The 17,214-nt window shown below is 59.4% G+C and overlaps 4 protein-coding genes across 4 annotated transcripts; 2 read left to right on the top strand and 2 right to left on the bottom strand.

The window, feature by feature from the left end:
• Nucleotides 1-4,397: 4,397 nt before the first annotated feature.
• On the top strand, nt 4,398-8,560 carry JDV02_001327 (uncharacterized protein; the record flags this gene model as incomplete). The annotated part of the gene is made up of 4 exons (XM_047982245.1): nt 4,398-4,413; nt 5,074-5,487; nt 5,546-5,703; nt 5,771-8,560. 4 exons carry the CDS (start codon nt 4,398-4,400, stop codon nt 8,558-8,560), a joined length of 3,378 nt encoding a protein of 1,125 aa, XP_047838207.1.
• A 1,460-nt stretch (nt 8,561-10,020) lies between these two features.
• On the top strand, nt 10,021-14,197 carry RAD53 (Non-specific serine/threonine protein kinase). The gene is made up of 3 exons (XM_047982244.1): nt 10,021-10,434; nt 10,515-11,548; nt 11,602-14,197. The coding sequence occupies exons 1-3, from the start codon at nt 10,410-10,412 to the stop codon at nt 14,179-14,181; spliced, it is 3,639 nt and encodes a 1,212-aa protein (XP_047838206.1). The 5' UTR covers nt 10,021-10,409; the 3' UTR covers nt 14,182-14,197.
• A 717-nt stretch (nt 14,198-14,914) lies between these two features.
• JDV02_001325 (uncharacterized protein) lies at nt 14,915-15,239 on the bottom strand (the record flags this gene model as incomplete). The annotated part of the gene is made up of 2 exons (XM_047982243.1): nt 14,915-15,069; nt 15,152-15,239. The coding sequence occupies 2 exons, from the start codon at nt 15,237-15,239 to the stop codon at nt 14,915-14,917; spliced, it is 243 nt and encodes an 80-aa protein (XP_047838205.1).
• Nucleotides 15,240-15,539: 300 nt separating this feature from the next.
• Nucleotides 15,540-16,769, bottom strand: JDV02_001324 (uncharacterized protein; the record flags this gene model as incomplete). Its single annotated transcript, XM_047982242.1, has 2 exons — nt 15,540-16,268; nt 16,623-16,769. The coding sequence occupies 2 exons, from the start codon at nt 16,767-16,769 to the stop codon at nt 15,540-15,542; spliced, it is 876 nt and encodes a 291-aa protein (XP_047838204.1).
• Between the last annotated feature and the right edge of the window lie 445 nt (nt 16,770-17,214).

Below are 17,214 nucleotides of genomic sequence, written 5' to 3'. Positions count from 1 at the left end.
GCCCTCCATCTTCAGCGCAGCGTGTCAACTTACTTGGGGGACTCACGGGGAGGGTGGGGAGCAACAGGTTTGTTCTAGTGCTGCCGTGCTGCTATGCTCCCTCTTCTGCTAGATGCTGCCCCGGACCGTGGCCCAGCAAGCGCGCGTCCGGGTTCGGTAACAATGCCAAAGGGCTCCACGCCGGGACTCCCGCGGGCGACGGACCGCGATTCATGAAACCCAAGGATGCTAGGCTGGAAAACTGGCCTGGCTGGCGCCAACGAAAAGTTGGGGTGCGGGGCACTCCGTCGGGCGCACAGTCCAAGACGGTCAAGCTGCTGGTCGTGATGCCATGATGGACAGCGGTCCCGGTGTGCATACTATTGTCGTCATCTGTCTCAGCGGATGGTGACGCTGCCGAGAAGAAAGGGCCAGTTTCATCTCCTCCAAGCCCCATGCCACGCAAGCCAAGGGTAACTAAATGGTCGCCGAACGAGTTAGTGGGCGGCCAAGAAAGGTAAAAAACCTGCCGTGGCTGCTCAAGTTCGTAGCAGCAGACGCACGATGGGCGGTGCCAAGCGGAATAGTTGGGTCCCCTTGGCTGCGTTGCTTTGAGGTGCTTTTATCACCAAGCTTGTGCTAGTGCTTCCTACCAACAGACCAGCGAGGGTTGCGTTATTAGCTAGTAGCTTGGCCACTACGTGATTCTACCTGGTCCTTCGCACGAAGGCCCAATGCGTGACTGCGGAGAAAGTGGTGCTCTCTGTTGGCAAAATGATTGGCAAACGCCGCGGAACTCGACTCGTCTTGGGGCCGCTGGCCTCTCTCGGCGCTCTCGGACGATGCTGCTGCAGACTGGCGGCGCTAGGCGAGGCGGGAGTCGCAAAAAAGAGCGCGGTTGGGTAGCAAGAGGGGCAAATAGGCAGTCCGTACCTACTATATGCACGAGTAGCGGCCTCGGAGAAATTGTCAAGACCAGAGACATTTTATTGCCCTCGCGATGCAGGTCCTGCATAGACTACTGGTGGCAGAACATGAACAAGGTCTCCACTGGATCGCAATGGTAGAGGTAGCATTCAGACATGGGAAATACCCAGTTTAGTAGCTGCAGCAATAGCCAGAATGCACCAGTGGGCCCGACACGACAAAGTACCTCTTACTCAGCGGATCATGCCCACACGGTGACTCCTAGGTTGGTAGGTAAGGTACCCAAGTATACTGTAGGTGTCATTCAGCAGACGGAGAAGGAGCCCATGGGGTGCGATCTGTACGATGCGAAGACGCACCTTCCGAAAGTGCGCTTGGTGGTGGTTGGGAAGGAGCTGATGCGCTGCACAGTTGGTGTTCACTCTTGCCTATAGGTGCCGCACTAAGTCCAGTGCTGGACAGTACTAACGTGCTGCCATCTCGTTTCCTACGAGTCTCTTGCAGACAAGGAAGGTCCCAGGACGGCAGTTGCGAACGAGGGCGGTTGCAATAGCGAGTGAGGGACGGTCGGTGGAACGCCGAAGGAACGTCGGCGAGAGCATGGACGTGCCACATCATCCTTCCATCATGTTGCTTATTGACGGCGCGTCTCGCCGCCCGCCATTCGCGACTCATCGCCAGCGGACGCATACACAGAAGAATATCGTTACTTGCCGCGCCTCGGCCGACTGACCGAGGCGCGCCTTCGCCGTCCATATCACGACATTCCTTCGCAGATCTGGCGCCAGGGGCTTGGTTTGCGACAAGCGACGAGACCGGAGATCCACGCAGGACATGTTTCAAGGCTCTCCAGCGAGACGCCGAACGGGCAATGGAGAGGGATGCTGGGCAAGAACGACTGGCGGCCAAGAGTCGATGACAGAGACCCACCGAGTGTCGCAACCAAGCAAGGACCCATAAGCTGCCGCAGCGGTGCGCCGCGAGACCTGTGGCCCACTGGAAGCCGCACAGAGCGGCTGGACTGAATCATAGGCGCTAGGCCAAGGCGGCAAGCTCGGCGGCTCTCTCTTTGTCCCTCACACCATGCCCGCGGCAAGGCGGCGGATACTTCACGGGCAGGCCGTCTAGTGGTGGCTGCTAAAGTAGTTGGGCCCTGGCCTGTCGACAAGATGCCGCCTTGCCTTGCTTGTGCTCTGCCAATGGGGCGGAGTTCAACTGACTAGCAAGGGAGAGGCCGAACTCGTTTTCCCCGTACGGACTGCGGAGCGAACGACGCCGACACCTGAGAAAGGGCACAAGGGGCACGCGGGCTTGATTGGCACTTGCATGGGGTCGTACTATGAGCGGTTGGCATCCGCTCGTATCGCATCGCCAGCACCCATCTCGGATAGACCCTTGGGGGCTTACCATGTAAGCTGCAGCGAGGCGCCAGACGGCCTGGAATAGGCGTGGAAATTTGCACAGACGTGGACCCCGGTCGTCGACGGGTGGCTGAGTTGGGACGAGGACGAGGACGGCGAGAAGCAACCTAATAACTAGGGAGACGACAGGACTGGAAACTCCCGCCCGACGGCCGCCTGCACGAAAGTTGGCGCGCGCCGCCGCCGACGGTAGTGTGTGCGTGGGTGTGCAGGTACCAACTTTGATGTGCGGTGAGCAGACGCCGCACAGGCCAACCAGCGTCGCGGGCAAGGAAGGAAACAAGAAAGAGGACGGGTTCCCGCGCGAGCGACGTCGGTGACGACCCAGCAGATTGGTTTGGCGCCGGACCTGGCTCGGCTGGGCTGCGCCGGGCTTGGTGTCTGGGCTGGGCTCTGGGGCCCGGCCTGTTGCAACTGGGCCGCGGATTGTCGTAGTCGGATGACGATGAGACGCCTCAGATAAACCGGACCCATTGGGGAAGAAGACTGCAGGCTCGATGCGGATGCTTCCACCACTCGCTCTCACTCTCACTCTCTTTCAACGTATTTAGCAGCGCGGCGTCCCACTCCCGCGCGGCATCTGTAGCGCTTCCATCGAGTCGTCTGTGCGTGCTCGTAACAGACCCCAAGTCAAAGTCAAGGCGAGGCCCGGCACGAGAGGCTTGAAATCTGATCCGTCGTCTCCGCCGAAACCGTTCGAGGCCGAAGCGACCAGCACGACGCCACGACATTTGCGAGCGAATCTCGGGTACCCAATCCACACATTCGGAGGAGTGGTTATGGCGACGACGGCCTGATCGCTGCCAGATTTAACGTTTTGTGTGCCCCCCCCCAATCGCCGCCGCCGACGCAGCCCCTTTGACTTTGAGCCACGCCCGCCACCCCAGACCCAGAGCGGACCAGACGCTTGGTGACGTTGCGCCGCCTGGAACGGAAAGAAACGACACGGCAAGACACACGAGCACCAACGGCTCGCCAAAAAACTTGACCGTCGCCAGTGACATCTCGATCCTCTTGCTTCGCCTTTTCCGGACGCATCGCATCGCACCGCACCGCAGCATATTCCATTTTCTTCTTCTTCTTCTTCTTCTTCTTCATCTTTGAACCTTCTTGTGTGCGGAGCAGACACTGAGCGGTGCAAGTGGGTGTAAGTGGTCTCGCCGAACTGGCGCGCATCTGACCTCTAACCCGCGGGCGTGACTTCGTTGCGACTGACACACCCCGAAGTTGATTTCCGCAAATAGCCTCGCACACGAACCAATACCTTAAGTTCCTTAAACTTCTGCCGGTACTAAAGCACCCCGAGGCCCTCCTTGCCGCCAGCTTTCTTTGACAACCGCACCGACGCACACTACGTTGGCACCGTCGACCCCAGCCGCCCATTTCCAAGGAGCCTGGGACCGAAGAGGCGTGCGTCTTTGTCCGGCACATCCGCGCACCACACCGTCAGCTTTAATAAAACGACCAGCTGCCCTTGCGCCACAACACGCAAAATCTCGCTTGCTGGAGACATTATCTCTTTCTTCGGACGACAGGGCAGGCCGTCTACCTTTTTGGTTCAAGATATAACCAGCAACGACGCAATCGACGCCTCTTTGTTGGCTACCTCCCGTCGACGAATCTTCCGCTGTCCCGAGCGTTCGCCCATCCGCCATCCACCACCCCGTCGTTCCGTCGTGTTCGCTCGACTGTCCCGGACTTGCTTGGTCCGTCGCGCTGCTTCCTTCTCCCGACGAGCGCGCTGCCTGGCCATCCCGGCTGCATCATTCCGTCTGCGCTTTGCCCTTCCTTTTGCGACTCTCCGAGCTCCGGCGGCACCGAAGGCGGAGCGCGGTATTTCCCCTTATCAAGCATCGGGAGCATTCCGCCATCCGCTAGGAGACATCGTGCGCTATTAGTCGGTGTCAATTCTGTGGTTGCGCTGGCTGTTGGCGTGCGCCATTCGACCCGCAGCGAACAAGGACCTTGTTCACACTCGCGGCGGCCGTTGTTGATTCCAGCTGCCGGGACGGAGCCCCCCGGCAAACAACAACAACAACCCCGAGCCGTTGGGAGGAAAACACCAGAACCATGGGGCGCAATCGAGGTGAGTTCTGGGCATGGCTTCAATTCCGTCGCATTCCAAGCGTGGTCGTCATACCCGAATCAGAGACAAACGGGACCCTGGCTCTGGTTGAGCACCCGCCGGCCGACCGGGCGGCCGTGCACGGCGAGCGCTCTCGATGCAGTGTGTTGCAGCGACGCCGGAGCCGTTTGTGCATGGAGCGCCCATCTTTCGGGCTCCGCTGCAGCGCGCGCGCGCGCCCTGGGGGCCGCTTCACGGCGAGTGCTGAGGCGCAATCAATTGCGATACACCACCTCACTCAAGGTTGAGAGGTACTAAGATGGGTCCCGCTTGGCCCGCCACGGCGTCGCCAGCACCACAGGCCATCCTCGCTGATGCAGGTGCTCTGCTAGTGCAGGTGCTGGCTGGCGCAAGCGCAGGCTGAGTGCAGGCTGGGCGCAGCTGGACTGGGGGCCACCTGAGATGGATGCTCTGGGCACCTGCAAGCCTCCCACCCCCTGACGCTCACGCCACGCCTCCAGTCCCGTCATGACTTCTGGTCCCAGCCCAGCAGGCCTGGTCTCCCTGACCCAGATGACGCTGAGCCACTGCCCGCCCAATGATGCCTCCGTCTGCCCCTCTCTGAGGCAGCCGCCCCGTACCCTGCCTGTAACCTAATGCGCTGACCACTTGAGCGACCAGTTCTCTCCTTCATGTCCCAGTTTTCGGCTGGCAACAAGACTCCGTCCCCGTCTCCGTCACCACCCCACGATCCCTCAGGAGTCAACTTCAAGCCCGCGGGCAACGCAACGCACTCGCCCTTTACCGACGCCTCCGTTCGCCGTCCCGTCACGCCCCCCTCGCAATCCGATTATGGCACGCCGCTGAACGGCTCCCCGCGAAACAGCAACAGCACCAACAACAGCCCGCCGCAGTACACCCGTCAGCGCACATCCTCGCGGCCCCTGTCCATGGTCCAGGCCTACCAGCCGCCCCTCATGGACATCAATGAGGACACGATCCCGGAGCTGCAGCCCATCTTCTCGTTTCTCAACAGCCATTCCAACAAGCTGTATCAGGAGGGCTATTTCCTCAAACTCGACGACCAGAACACACGTGCGTCCCGCCGTCGCGTCCGCCGCCGTCGCGGTCGTCATCGCTAATTGGTCTACAGAGGGCAAGCCCAACTCTGACCGGACATGGACCGAATGCTTTGCCCAGCTCGTCGGCACTGTCCTGTCCCTGTGGGATGCAGCTGAGCTCGATGCTGCCGGCGAAGATGGCGAAGTCCTGCCCAAATTTATCAATTTGACAGATGCCTCCATCAAGATGGTGAGTACTGCGCAGCACGTGCCTCGTGTAATGTGTCCTCGTCACTGACTCGTCGCGCTGCGCCAAGATCGAGTCGCTGCCCACACGCTCCAACGATGAGCAGCCTTTGCAGAACATCCTGAGCATTTCCACGGCCGGCCGGAATCGCTACCTCCTGCACTTCAACTCCCACCACTCGCTCATTCAATGGACCGCGGGCATTCGCCTCGCCATGTACGAGCACTCTACCCTGCAGGAGGCCTACACCGGCGCGCTCATCGCCGGCAAGGGTAAGACCCTCAACAACATCAACGTTGTCATGGAGCGTGCTCGCTTCAAGACGGAGGAATGGGTCCGTGTCCGGTTCGGCGCGGGTGTCCCGTGGAGGCGATGCTGGTGTGTCATTTCCCCACCGGACGAGAAGGAGTATGCCAAGCTGCAGAAGGAGCTCAAGAAGAGGTCGCCCTACGACCGGTCTCCCGTTCCCGTTCTCAAGGGAGATATAAAGTTCTACGACACTCGCAAGGACGGCAAGAAGCAGAAGAAGGCCCAACCTATCGCCACCATCACCGATGCCTACTCGGCCTATGCCATATATCCGCAGGCAAAGTCGCTCATTGACGCATCGACGCTTTTGAAGATTGAAGGCAACGTCACCGTTCATTCAAATCCGCCGTCGGCGACCGAGGGCTTCATTTTTGTCATGCCGGAGACGCACCCCATGGTCAGTGGCTTTGAGATGCTGCTGCGGTTCCTCTTCCCAACCTGGGATACCTTTGGCTTGTACGGTCGGCCTGGCAGGCTTGTCGCCAGCGTATTGGACAACAGGTCTCTCATGTTTGCGATGCCCAAGCACAAGAGATATGGCTATCTCGAGATCTTGGACGTATCAACGCTCATTCTCGAGGACGGTACATCGTCATGGACCGAAAGAGATTGGCGCAAAAAACTCAAAGAAGCCACAGGCACCCGCATGAATGCTATTGAAGACGGTACCAGGTCGCCGCACTCTCGCACCGGCAGCCGCTCAAGCAACAGGCTGAGCTTTGGCAACAGCGCTCCTGGTGGTAAGCCAAAGGTCGGCTTTGCCGAGGATCGTGGCTCTGTGCGGTCCTCCAGGTCATTTTCTCTCAATGGCGGTTCGAGAAACGAGCCGGCGGCCGCAGACCTGAACCGCTTCCAGCCTCCCATGGCCGGAGTCCAGGCTCACCATTTGCGCAATGCGTCGGATCCTAATCTCCGCAACGACTACGGGAGCCCCATGCCCCCCTTGCACGCGTCACCTCCGGCACAGCATATGCCCATTAGAAGCGGCCCGCCGGACCGGATGGCTTATGGAGAACCGCTTAGCTCAGACGACGAACCAGGCAGCTCGCCCAGGCCAGAGATGGGTGAACTCGAAGGCATGCGGAGCATGCAAACGCCCGAGCCCGTGTCCCGACCACCAGCCTTCAACCACGGATCTCAGGCGCGGCCGACAAGCAAGGCCTACCACTCGCCTGAACTTCGGCGTGCCAACAGTCGTCTGTCTAGCACAACATTGGCTCAGCTAGCGAAAGCCGGCGGGATAGCCCATGCTGGTGACATGCCCCCCCGGAGGGGCGGTGACGACGGTGTGTTATCCGGCCCTTCGGTACAGCCACACGTCAATCCTGTAGGAGTGTCTGCTAACGAGTATCGCTCCTATGCAGCTCTGAGCCCCCCAGGTCAAGATCGGCCGGATCGGCCGTCTGGAGGACACCCCCCCGGACCTTACGGGCCTGGCGCCCAGCGTTCTCGGTCACCAATGCCACAGGGCTCCCCGAGCCTGTACCCCAATGACCCGAATTCTCCGGCCAGGCCGCATACGTCAGACGGCCGCGGCCCACGCCCATCTCCTACGCAGCAGCCTGGGTTTAGGCCGGACCAATATCGCGGTCCGCCAGGCGGGCCAATGCCGCCACAGGGTCGAGGGAGGCCGTCTAACCAACGGTCTCCCCAGCAAGACCCATACGGGAATGCTCGACCTTTCCCCGGGCCCCAAGGACGGGGAGGGCCACCTCCGAACCAGGGCCAGCCTCATCGCAAGCCCCTCCCCGCGGGGACGCACCAAAGTTTAACCCCTAATGACATCATTGAGCATTACGTCTCCGATGCTTTTCGAGGTCCACCCACTCAGCGGCGGCCCGTGCCGCCACCACAACAAGGCTGGGGCCCTGAATATCCGAGCGATGGACGGCCATCCACAGAGCGTCCTAGGGCAGGCGTCATGAAGACGGTTGGCGGAGCAGAGTCGCCGATCCAACAGCCGGGGTTTGACATTCCAGAGGTAAATTTTGGCCCGACCATTAACTATGGAGCTACCCCTACGCCTCGTCAGGCGGCTCCTGGGCCTGCTGAACCCGGCATCCATGATCAAGCGAGAAGACCATATAATCCAGAGCAAGGATCGCACTTTGCCGGACGTCAGTCCCCTGGACCGCAGCTTCATCACGCGAGACAGGATTCGGAGGAGAGGGCGAAGCGAACTTTGGCGTGGCAGCCGGGCGGCTCGTACGCCGGATCAGGGAAACAAGGGCTGACACCAGAACAGTATGTACAACACCGGTCAGGGGCGTCTCCTCCGCACTATACCCACGGTGGAGGCCTCATGGCAGGCGCAGGCGCGCAAGGCATGGGCCCGAGGACGCCTAGTCCCCAGCCGCCGCACCGAGGAGGCGCGCCGCAGCCGCCGCAGCACGGTGGCTCCATGAGTCCGCCGGGCGGCTCTGGGGGTAGCTACTCGCGTCCGCCTGGCGCGGGTGCGCAGCCGCCGCCGCAGGGACAGTATGGCCCCGGCCCAGGCGCGGGACAGAACTCGCGGAATGCGCCACCGCAGTACCAGGGCCAGGCCTTTTAGGGGACCTGGACTGGCGGCGGCTCGTTGACAGAGGTAGCGTTGAGACGATGCGGAAAAGCAGCATAGTTTCGGATGGACATACAAGACGATGCGATGCATCTGGTGCATTCGACTTACAAGCTGGCGTTTGGGCGACGGTTGGCTTACACGATTGATTGCCTCATGGATAAAAGGCATCTCACTTTCGATTTTGGTACATGAATACTGACGGTGGCCACCGCTGTGGTGTCCTGTGGACGGGCTAGGTGGCCGGCCTCAGCAGGGTATCCCGTCTCTCTCGACTAAGAAGAGCATGATAGAATCTGCCGACCCGGGCACATTGGGTGGCTTGATTGCGTTTTGTATTTCTCTATTCTCTGTATTTAGTCTGGAATAGATGGCATCGAGAAACCAAGGCACTCGTGTGCTGAGTGTTCGTCCCGACGAGGTGCCTACTTTGCTCGTGTGTACTTCGTACTGACTGCTGAGTTGCGTGGGAGCCGCCATTTGCGGACAACATGGGAGCCGAGTAAGGTCAGGGATACAGATTATTACATACCGGGTAATGTACGCGGGCAGCACGCGATGGTTCAGCGGCAGCTGATCTTAGGAGACGACTTGCACGCATAGCGTGGCTTTCATTTTTTTTTCCGCGTCAGCGTGGACGTGTCGAGACGTCGCGTGACGAGGTTGAAGGGGGCGGGCGACCTTGTCGCGTGGTTGCGTATCGGGACGGCGTGACGTTGGCGAATGCCTTTTTCTAGGGCTAAGTTTAGTACCTCCTGTTCGTAGCTGCCAAGTGGTCGCGGGGCCCCGGCCGGCACAGCGTGAGCTCTGCACCACCTCACCTCACGTTCAGGCGGTGATTTTATCTTCTGCTGCGCTGAGGGCCAACCAGTCCGAGCGGGCGGCGCATCTGATGGGGGGATTTAATTACCATTATTGGCTCGGGGCTGCTTGCTGCTTCCATCTCTCTGCCAGGGGACGGGTACGGGCGATCCCAGGCAGCTGCGGCTGGCCGTGCTGCCGCCCAGCCCAGTGAGATGACCTGCGGCGTCCATGAGGTGCCCGTGGCATCCAGGCAAATCTTCCACCCCAGAATCCTAGTCTTTGGTTTTGACCACAAGAGAGCGAACTTGGACGGATACTCGGTTATACTAGCTGGCAGCGTGCGGTGGGATCAGACCGGACTGAGTCGGCCGGCCTGCAGCGGCTGGCGGTCGCTCGGTACTACTAAGAGGCGAGTACGCCTACCGAGGATCCATGGATGGAAGGGAGGATGTTACCTATAGGTAGTTATACTGTATACTGTAGCTGTGCACCCTGCCGGGAGTTGTCCTCCCAAACCCAGGCCAGCCAGCCAGGGCTGGAGGCAGTAAACAACCCCACCAACGGCCTGCTGCCGCCCCCTCCAGCTCCAGTTCGTCCCCCCCCAATCAATCAATCCATCCCCCCGTCCAGCGACTCGATCGCCTCCACCAATCCCTCACTTCATTCCACCTGCAGGCCTGTTCTCATGCGGCATCCTTGCACTTTCTGACTTCTGGCCGTCGTTGCTTTTTTCTTTCTTTTTCTTGTCGTCTTGCTCTCTTCCCTACTCCCTTGCCTCCGCCCGCTTCTTCCTCAGCCAAATCCCGCCTGGGGCATATGCCTGTTGACCCTCGCTGCCTCGCTCGCCCACTGCTGTATCCTCCACACAAGAGCTCGCCTTCCAGTCGCCGACGGTCTCGTTCCTTGTGTTGCGGCTTCTTCCAACTCCGGAAAGACTGGCGCCGGGATATCGGCTCCCCTTCCCGCAGCGCTGCTTGTCACTCACGCTCGCGACGACCGTGGAGAGACTCGCGGCCGTAGCCTCCTCGGGTCGCTCCCAATGGACGGCGAAGAACCAACCCAAGGTATGTGAACACTCGATCGACGAGCCTCCCTCCGGCCGAGCCCCTTTGGCATACGCGCGCCTGCTCACCTGCTACATCAGCGACCCAGAATGTCCTCGACCCTCGCCGCGTAGGGAAGCAGAACTCGGGCTTCTCCGACGAAGACATATCTGACATCATATGCGTTTTGGTCCCCCAGTCCGACTCGGCGCGCAGGGAGGTCCAGCGGCTCGCCGAGACGGGCTCGCCGTACGTCATCGGTAGGCACGAGGCCGACGAGGTAGAACCCGACTACGAGCTCGACGACCATGCCAGCCGCTTCGAGTCGGACCCCAGCGCGCACGGCAACTTTACCATTATATTGCGCCTCTCGGCCGGAGTCAAGAATCCTGCCCAAGGCTTCACCTTTGGGAGGAATCACAGCCGCTGCGATGTCGTCTTCGTCAATGACCCGTTGAGGAGGGTCAGCAATATCCACTTCCGCATCTATGTCAACGAGTACGGCGCCGTCATGATCGAGGACCAGTCCACCAACGGCACCTTTGTAGACAGACAGCTCCTCACCGCACACGCCAAGAGCGACTCCCCCGTCGTCACCAAGTGGGTGTTGAGCTCCGGCGCCCTCATCAAGCTGCTGCTCCACGACGAAGACCGCGACCTGACGTTCCGGGTCCGCGTTCCCCGGCGAGACGACGAGTACGCCTTGGCCTACCACCACAAGGTCGAGGAATATTTTGCGAGGCATCGGCTGAGGACGGATGCCGCTCCGGCCCCAACGCAGGGGCTCGCCCCCCCCGCCGCGCGCGCCGGTGGTCATGTCGACTTGTTCAAGCCGCCCGGCGATCCGATCACCCGTAGAGTGGGCTTCGAATCGGCAGCGCAGTCCCCGCAGCCTTCACCATCGAAGCGCAGAGAGGCGCAGAACGTGATGCGGCGGGAGTGGAACGGCTCGGGCAAGTACAACAGGATAGGCACCATCGGCAAGGGTGCCTTCGCCGTCGTGTACAAGGTCACATCCAAGTACGACGGTAAGCCGTACGCGGCAAAGGAGCTGGAGAAGCGTCGCTTCATTAAGAATGGGGTGCTCGACCAGAAGGTGGAGAATGAGATGAAGATTATGCGTCGGGTCCAGCATGTGAGTGTGACAAGCGTGTTTCGTCTCGGTCGCGGCAGCTAACAGGCCATCAGCCGAACATTGTGCGTTACATGGACAACATCGAGTGGGATGATCGGCTTCTCATCATCATCATGGAATACATTCCGGGAGGAGACCTTGGCAAGATCATATCCGACGAGGGCGCGTTCCCAGAGGACATGACACAGACAGTGTCGAGGCAGCTCCTGAGCGCGCTGGGATATCTGCACACCAACAACATCACTCATCGAGACGTCAAGCCAGACAATATCCTCATCAACACCATAGAGCCCCTCGAAGTGAAGCTAACCGACTTCGGGCTGTCCAAAGTAGTCGACACGGAACAGACGTTCCTGCGGACATTTTGTGGCACCTTGCTGTACTGCGCGCCTGAAGTGTACACGGAGTATGCCGAGTATGACGACAACGGCGTTAGGAACCGCGGTAAGAAGATGCGTCGTATGCCCGGCCAAAGGTACAACCATGCAGTCGACATCTGGTCGCTCGGCGGTGTCTTGTTCTACACTTTGACAGGGTCGCCTCCGTATCCAGTCAAATCCGGCATCAGCTATTCAGAGCTGCTGCACAAGATCATGACCACGCCACTCGACATCACGCCGTTGCAGCAGTATGGAGTCTCGGGGCAGGGAACAGACTTCCTCCGTCGGATGCTGCAAAGAAGACCCGAAAACCGCGCGAGCATCGTCGACCTCGAGAACCACGTGTGGCTCGGCGGCCAAGGTTCGACGATACAAGCCTCACAATCGTACGACGAGATTACGGACGACGAAGACATCATCATCGAGCCGTCCCAGTTTCGGCCGCCGGTAGACTTTGAGGACGACAGAGTGAGTGATTCCATGGATGAAGGATCCGAAAAGGAAAACGCAGACGACCCCGCACCTCGGCTGTTTGGAGAAGTCGGCGCGTCGGTCATTGGCAGCTCCGGAGTCATTCCGTCTGGCTACCTCAACTTACCCGTTGGAGATGCCAGCATGGGCGAGACGGAGATCCTCGACTCTCACGATGATGAAGCCTACGACTCGGGTGACTCCGACACCGTCAGAGGAAGGAACAAGCACGCGTTCCACTATAACGCGACGTCCATCTACCCAAATCAGTCCGCAGACCAGCTCCAGAGTCTGGTAGAAAATGTCGCCTCGCAGAGCCTCGGAGGCAAGGATTCTATCGTCGTCACCTCATCAGCCTCATTGCACCACTTCTCCCATTCAATGGATCCGAATTCCAGCAAGCGCAAGCCGCCGTCGCAGGAGACTGGGGACGAGCTCGACGAAAACACGCCTCCAGGCAAGCCGACTATCAAGCGGCTAAAGTCGGACGGCAGAGTAGACGACATCTCCGAGGAGGTTCTCTCGGAGTTCAAGCTGCTTGCGTGCCTGCCTCAAGTTAAGAGATTGGACTCTGGACGACAAGTTGACAAGCCGTTTGACAAAGTGAGTTACTGGGAACAGGATCGCAAAACGTGGCACCTCAACTATCCTGAGATGACCCAGCTGCAATACGACGCGTTTGTCCAGGCCGCGCTCGCGAGGCATGAAGAATTCGGCCCCGGAAAGACTCCGTTGTGGGATCTTGCCATGAAGCACTTCCCGCCGGGGCCTCATCCTGGGGCCCCGGATGGCAGCACGCCCCCAGCCTTTGGCCCCGGGGCAAGGCGTGTCGACCGGAGGATGGTGGACGACACCATGGACATACCGTCGACGGCTGCTCCGGTCGATGTAGAGACCGAAAAGCAGTCGCAGCTGCCCGAAACGCAGATCGTGGTGCCAGTGCAGTCGGACTTTGCCACGAATCGCGCCATCGCCGTCATGGAATCGCACCCAGAATCCTGCGTGCACGGCATCTCCTTTCCCATCACGGACTCCCTGGTTTCGTTTGGACGGGCAAAGGAGAACATAGAGGTGTTCCAGGACACGCAAGAACAGAGAGTGCCCAAGCACGCGTTTAAGATGATGCTGTGGAAGGATGGTTACGACCCGTCCAAGGATCCGACAAAGGCCAAGCAGCCCTGGCAGCGGGACGCGTCGGCCGACGATGACTCGTACGAGTTCTGGATATCGACAAAGGCCACGCTCGGGATTCGCGTCAACGGGTACAACTTGGCGTCGGCAGACTCCAAGAACCCGGGTGGACCGTCCCTGTTCTGGGCCAAGCTCTACGATGGCGATGTCGTCATGATTTGGGGCGGCCAGGACCCACGGAGCCAGACGAAGCTCGTCTTCCGCTGCTTCTGGGGCGGCTCGGCGAAGCAACGCCCGGATGATAAGCCGGGCCTGGAGCTGGCCGGCCAGCAGCTCGCGCAACGACTCGACGCAGCGTGTGCCAGGACGGAGAAGCGCGTACGGGACGCCGCCGAGAAGAGACGCAAGATCGGGGAGGCCAAGGCCGAGCAGGAGGAGCGCGCCAGGAACGTGGGCCTGGAACGCGAGCGCAGTGCCATGTTCGAGAGGAGGAGGCAGGAGGCTACTGACTACCTCGCCGCCGCCGCTGCCGCCGCGGCGCAGCAGCAGCAGCCCCAGCAAGCCGGCTCGCGGCGCGGGTCGCCGGCCAACTTGACGCCGACGGCATCGCGCGGGAGTAGGGTGCAGGCGACCTCGCACTTGATGAGGTGAAGGGCAAGCCGGAGGGGAGAGGGCGGGGGAGGGGGCGGGGGGCCATTTATAGGAGTTAGACATCCAGTGCTGCGCTGGTAGGTCATGATGTACAAATAGGACGTTTTGGTACAAGAGGGACAGTCAGCCATGGGCCTAGCTTGAATGTACTACAGTCATGTCTGCCGGTGTGACCTTGCCGCAGTATGCCGTGACCGACAAGATGTCAGTGGATCAACTTGTTTATTGCCCCTTTCTCTATCTCTGACCATCTATTCTACAAAACAAGACGACGATTCTTCTCTCCTTTAGCCAAGAGGAGACCTGTCAGACGACGATGCCCTATGACATGTCCGCAAGACGCCACCCCCTTTTTTTCAAGCGCGGCAGCTCTAAAAGGGGACAGCCAAGGCACGACGCAGATGTCCAACGGAAGCGGAAACGCAGCCAGCACCTTTTGTTGGCGCCTGCTCTGTCCACCATCGTTGCCCGCACCCATTCAACCCAATTGCACACCCCCCTATTACAGTCCCTGTGCAGACCCCATATCAGCGTGCGACACAGAGTCGCCCAATAATAGAACAACAGTAAAGAGCCCAAGCGAAGCGTCGATTGCTGCTCTCGCACTGGAGCGACCAAGTTCCGCCTCGCCCTGTATGCAGACGTACGGCCGCTCTTCGTTGCGGCGGCCACGCCTTTCTCGTTCTTGGTCTGCCATTTTTTCTTGCTTCGTTGCAAATTATAGATAGGCCCTCTATGCCCAGGTCTTCTCGGATTCGGGCCCATCGAGGTCGGTCAGTGAGACTCTGGGGCTCCTGACCGTGTCAAGGCCAACAATCTCCTCAATCTCAGGTGGCTCCTCTTCGTCCTCGGTTGACGACGCATCAGACAATACCTCGACATTATACTCTGCGTTTGTGGCCGTCCATGTCAGTCGCCGTCGGCAGCCTGAGTGCCTCTCAGTAGTGGTCAACAAAGGGATCGTCCTTACCAATCAGGTTTATAGCTCGCACAGTAGGGGAGCTGGGAGGCGATTCGGGTTCCTCGACGATGGGCTCTGGGATGGCATCATCGGGCATGGGCCGACGACGGGACGCGCCCGCGAAAGATCCAGCCCTATGCTGTTGCCAACTAGCCTGGTTGAACAGATTTTGGGCTTGTGCAAAGCGGCTCGGCTTGTAGTATGGGTTGCCCGATGGAAACGAGCCGTCACTGAACGCACTGAAAGAGCCATCGTCTTGCAAGGTGCTACCAGATCGACTGCATGAGGGGTTAAAGTGGCTTCCAAAGACTGAGGCTGGGAACGACGGTTTGGTTCCAACATTTGAGTCGAAGCTTGGCTCTTCAAAGAAGCTGGCGCCTTGGTGGCCGTATCGTCCCTAGTGATTAGCGGCGTCCCCAGGGAGCTCCTCATAGCCGAAGCTAGCTGAAACGGACGGGCAAGGGCCAGGCTCCGTATAAGTCGCTGACGGAGTGTCGCCCGAGGGGCTCTGGAACGTGGAACTAAATACTCCTCGGGTAGAGCGAAAGCTGGGTGGATCCTCGAACCCGGCGTCCTGCGCGTAGCTGCTGAATACGCTGCGGGTTTGATACGGAAAGCCTCCGGTCGAGTACGAAGGATCGTGCCAATCGTCTTGGACCTGGGGCTTGGCGGCGTCTGAACTGACCCCATACATGTCAGGCATGGAACTCGACTTCATACTGGAAGCGAAGATAGATCGTGTTCCGAATATACCCCCCGAGAAGTCGGCCACAGGCTCTTCATCATATGGTGGACTGGCCGCGTGATGTCCCGATTGCAGGTATTCTTCAATCTCGGAATAGGAAGTTGATGGGCCTGGCCGGAAACTTGCAAACTTCTCATCGTCCACGGGGCCCCGAAACATCGAGACCCGCCTGATTCCGGCCATGAAGGCGGGGTCATCGCCGTACGAACCGGCCCTGGTGGGCATGGTATCATCGGCTGGGCTAATATTTGCTTCATCGACGTCGGTGTGCGAGGTCCGGGAAGCGTGTTGATCGTGGCTCGAGGGTCGGATCTGGACAGTCGGTGTGAAAGAGACGGCTTTCTTGGCCGACTTTGTTCCTTTGTTGCTCGTGGACTCTGGCTGTGATGTCAGCGAGTAGATTCGAGACTCAACGAAAAGGTTCGGCGATGTACCCTTGAGGCAGCTCTTAGACGAAGGGCTTTTACTGGACTCAGAGTTGAACAACCGACAGTCGTCTTCGTGATTGTCGATGACGGAGGGGGAATGTAAGCAAGCGCTCGTCCTTTGCAATGTGCTTGAATCAGCGTCCTCGACGTAGGGTTGCTGGTAGCCGCTATGATGACCCTTGCTGGTTTGCGATGAAGAAGTTCGCTCTGCTCTCCGTTGAGCTGATCCGAGTCTACGGTCTGGGTGGAGAAATGATGGATTCGTCCGAGAGCTTGTGTTACTTCCAGTAGGCGACGCCAGTCTCACTTTTCTGTTGGTAGAGGAACGGTGTCGTCGTCGACCGCGACTAGTTCCCTCCAGACCGCCAGCGTCATGAACGCGTTCGAGATTGTCGTCAGCCGTGGAGACTCCACAGTCGCCAATGTTGTTCTCCATGGACGAGGATTGCGTCATGTTGTGCTTGTTGACGCCTCCATAGTGAGAACCGGCAGCCTGCTTCCGTTAGTAGCTTGCCTTCAGGAGAGATGCAGAAGACGTACCGAGCTAACAACTGATGTATCCACGTTGCTTCCATCGCCTTGAAGTTCTATTCTGCATCTTCTGCAGTAGTTGGGGCGTAGTGGTTGGGCCGGCAAAACAGGATGCTTGCGGTGGAAGTTCTTTGATCTCACAACTCCACAGCCAAAGCAAAAGTGATGTTTTCCATCCATGACACCTACTTCAATCTTCACTTCTTGACATGATCCACAATAGTTGAGAAGCGGCTTTGCTCCCCGGACGACTGGATGCTTTGCATGGAAAAGCCATGAGCGAATGGCTCCGCATCCGGAGCAAAGATGATGATGGATGATGCGGCCGGGGCTGCCTTCCCGTCGATAATGTCTGGGCGGCACGACTG

This window comes from Purpureocillium takamizusanense, chromosome 1 (genome assembly GCF_022605165.1).
Source record: "Purpureocillium takamizusanense chromosome 1, complete sequence".
Classification (NCBI taxonomy): Eukaryota; Fungi; Ascomycota; class Sordariomycetes; order Hypocreales; family Ophiocordycipitaceae; genus Purpureocillium; species Purpureocillium takamizusanense.
Note: the sequence above shows the minus strand (reverse complement) of the source record. Positions and strands in the feature narration are given on the sequence as shown.

What these genes read in the sequence shown, in the direction of transcription:
- RAD53 (XM_047982244.1), top strand. Translation starts at nt 10,410, where the DNA reads ATGGACGGCGAAGAACCAACCCAAG. An exon ending in CGGCGAAGAACCAACCCAAG is followed by an intron (nt 10,435 to 10,514) that starts GTATGTGAACAC and finishes CTGCTACATCAG; the next exon opens with CGACCCAGAATGTCCTCGAC. An exon ending in TTATGCGTCGGGTCCAGCAT is followed by an intron (nt 11,549 to 11,601) that starts GTGAGTGTGACA and finishes ACAGGCCATCAG; the next exon opens with CCGAACATTGTGCGTTACAT.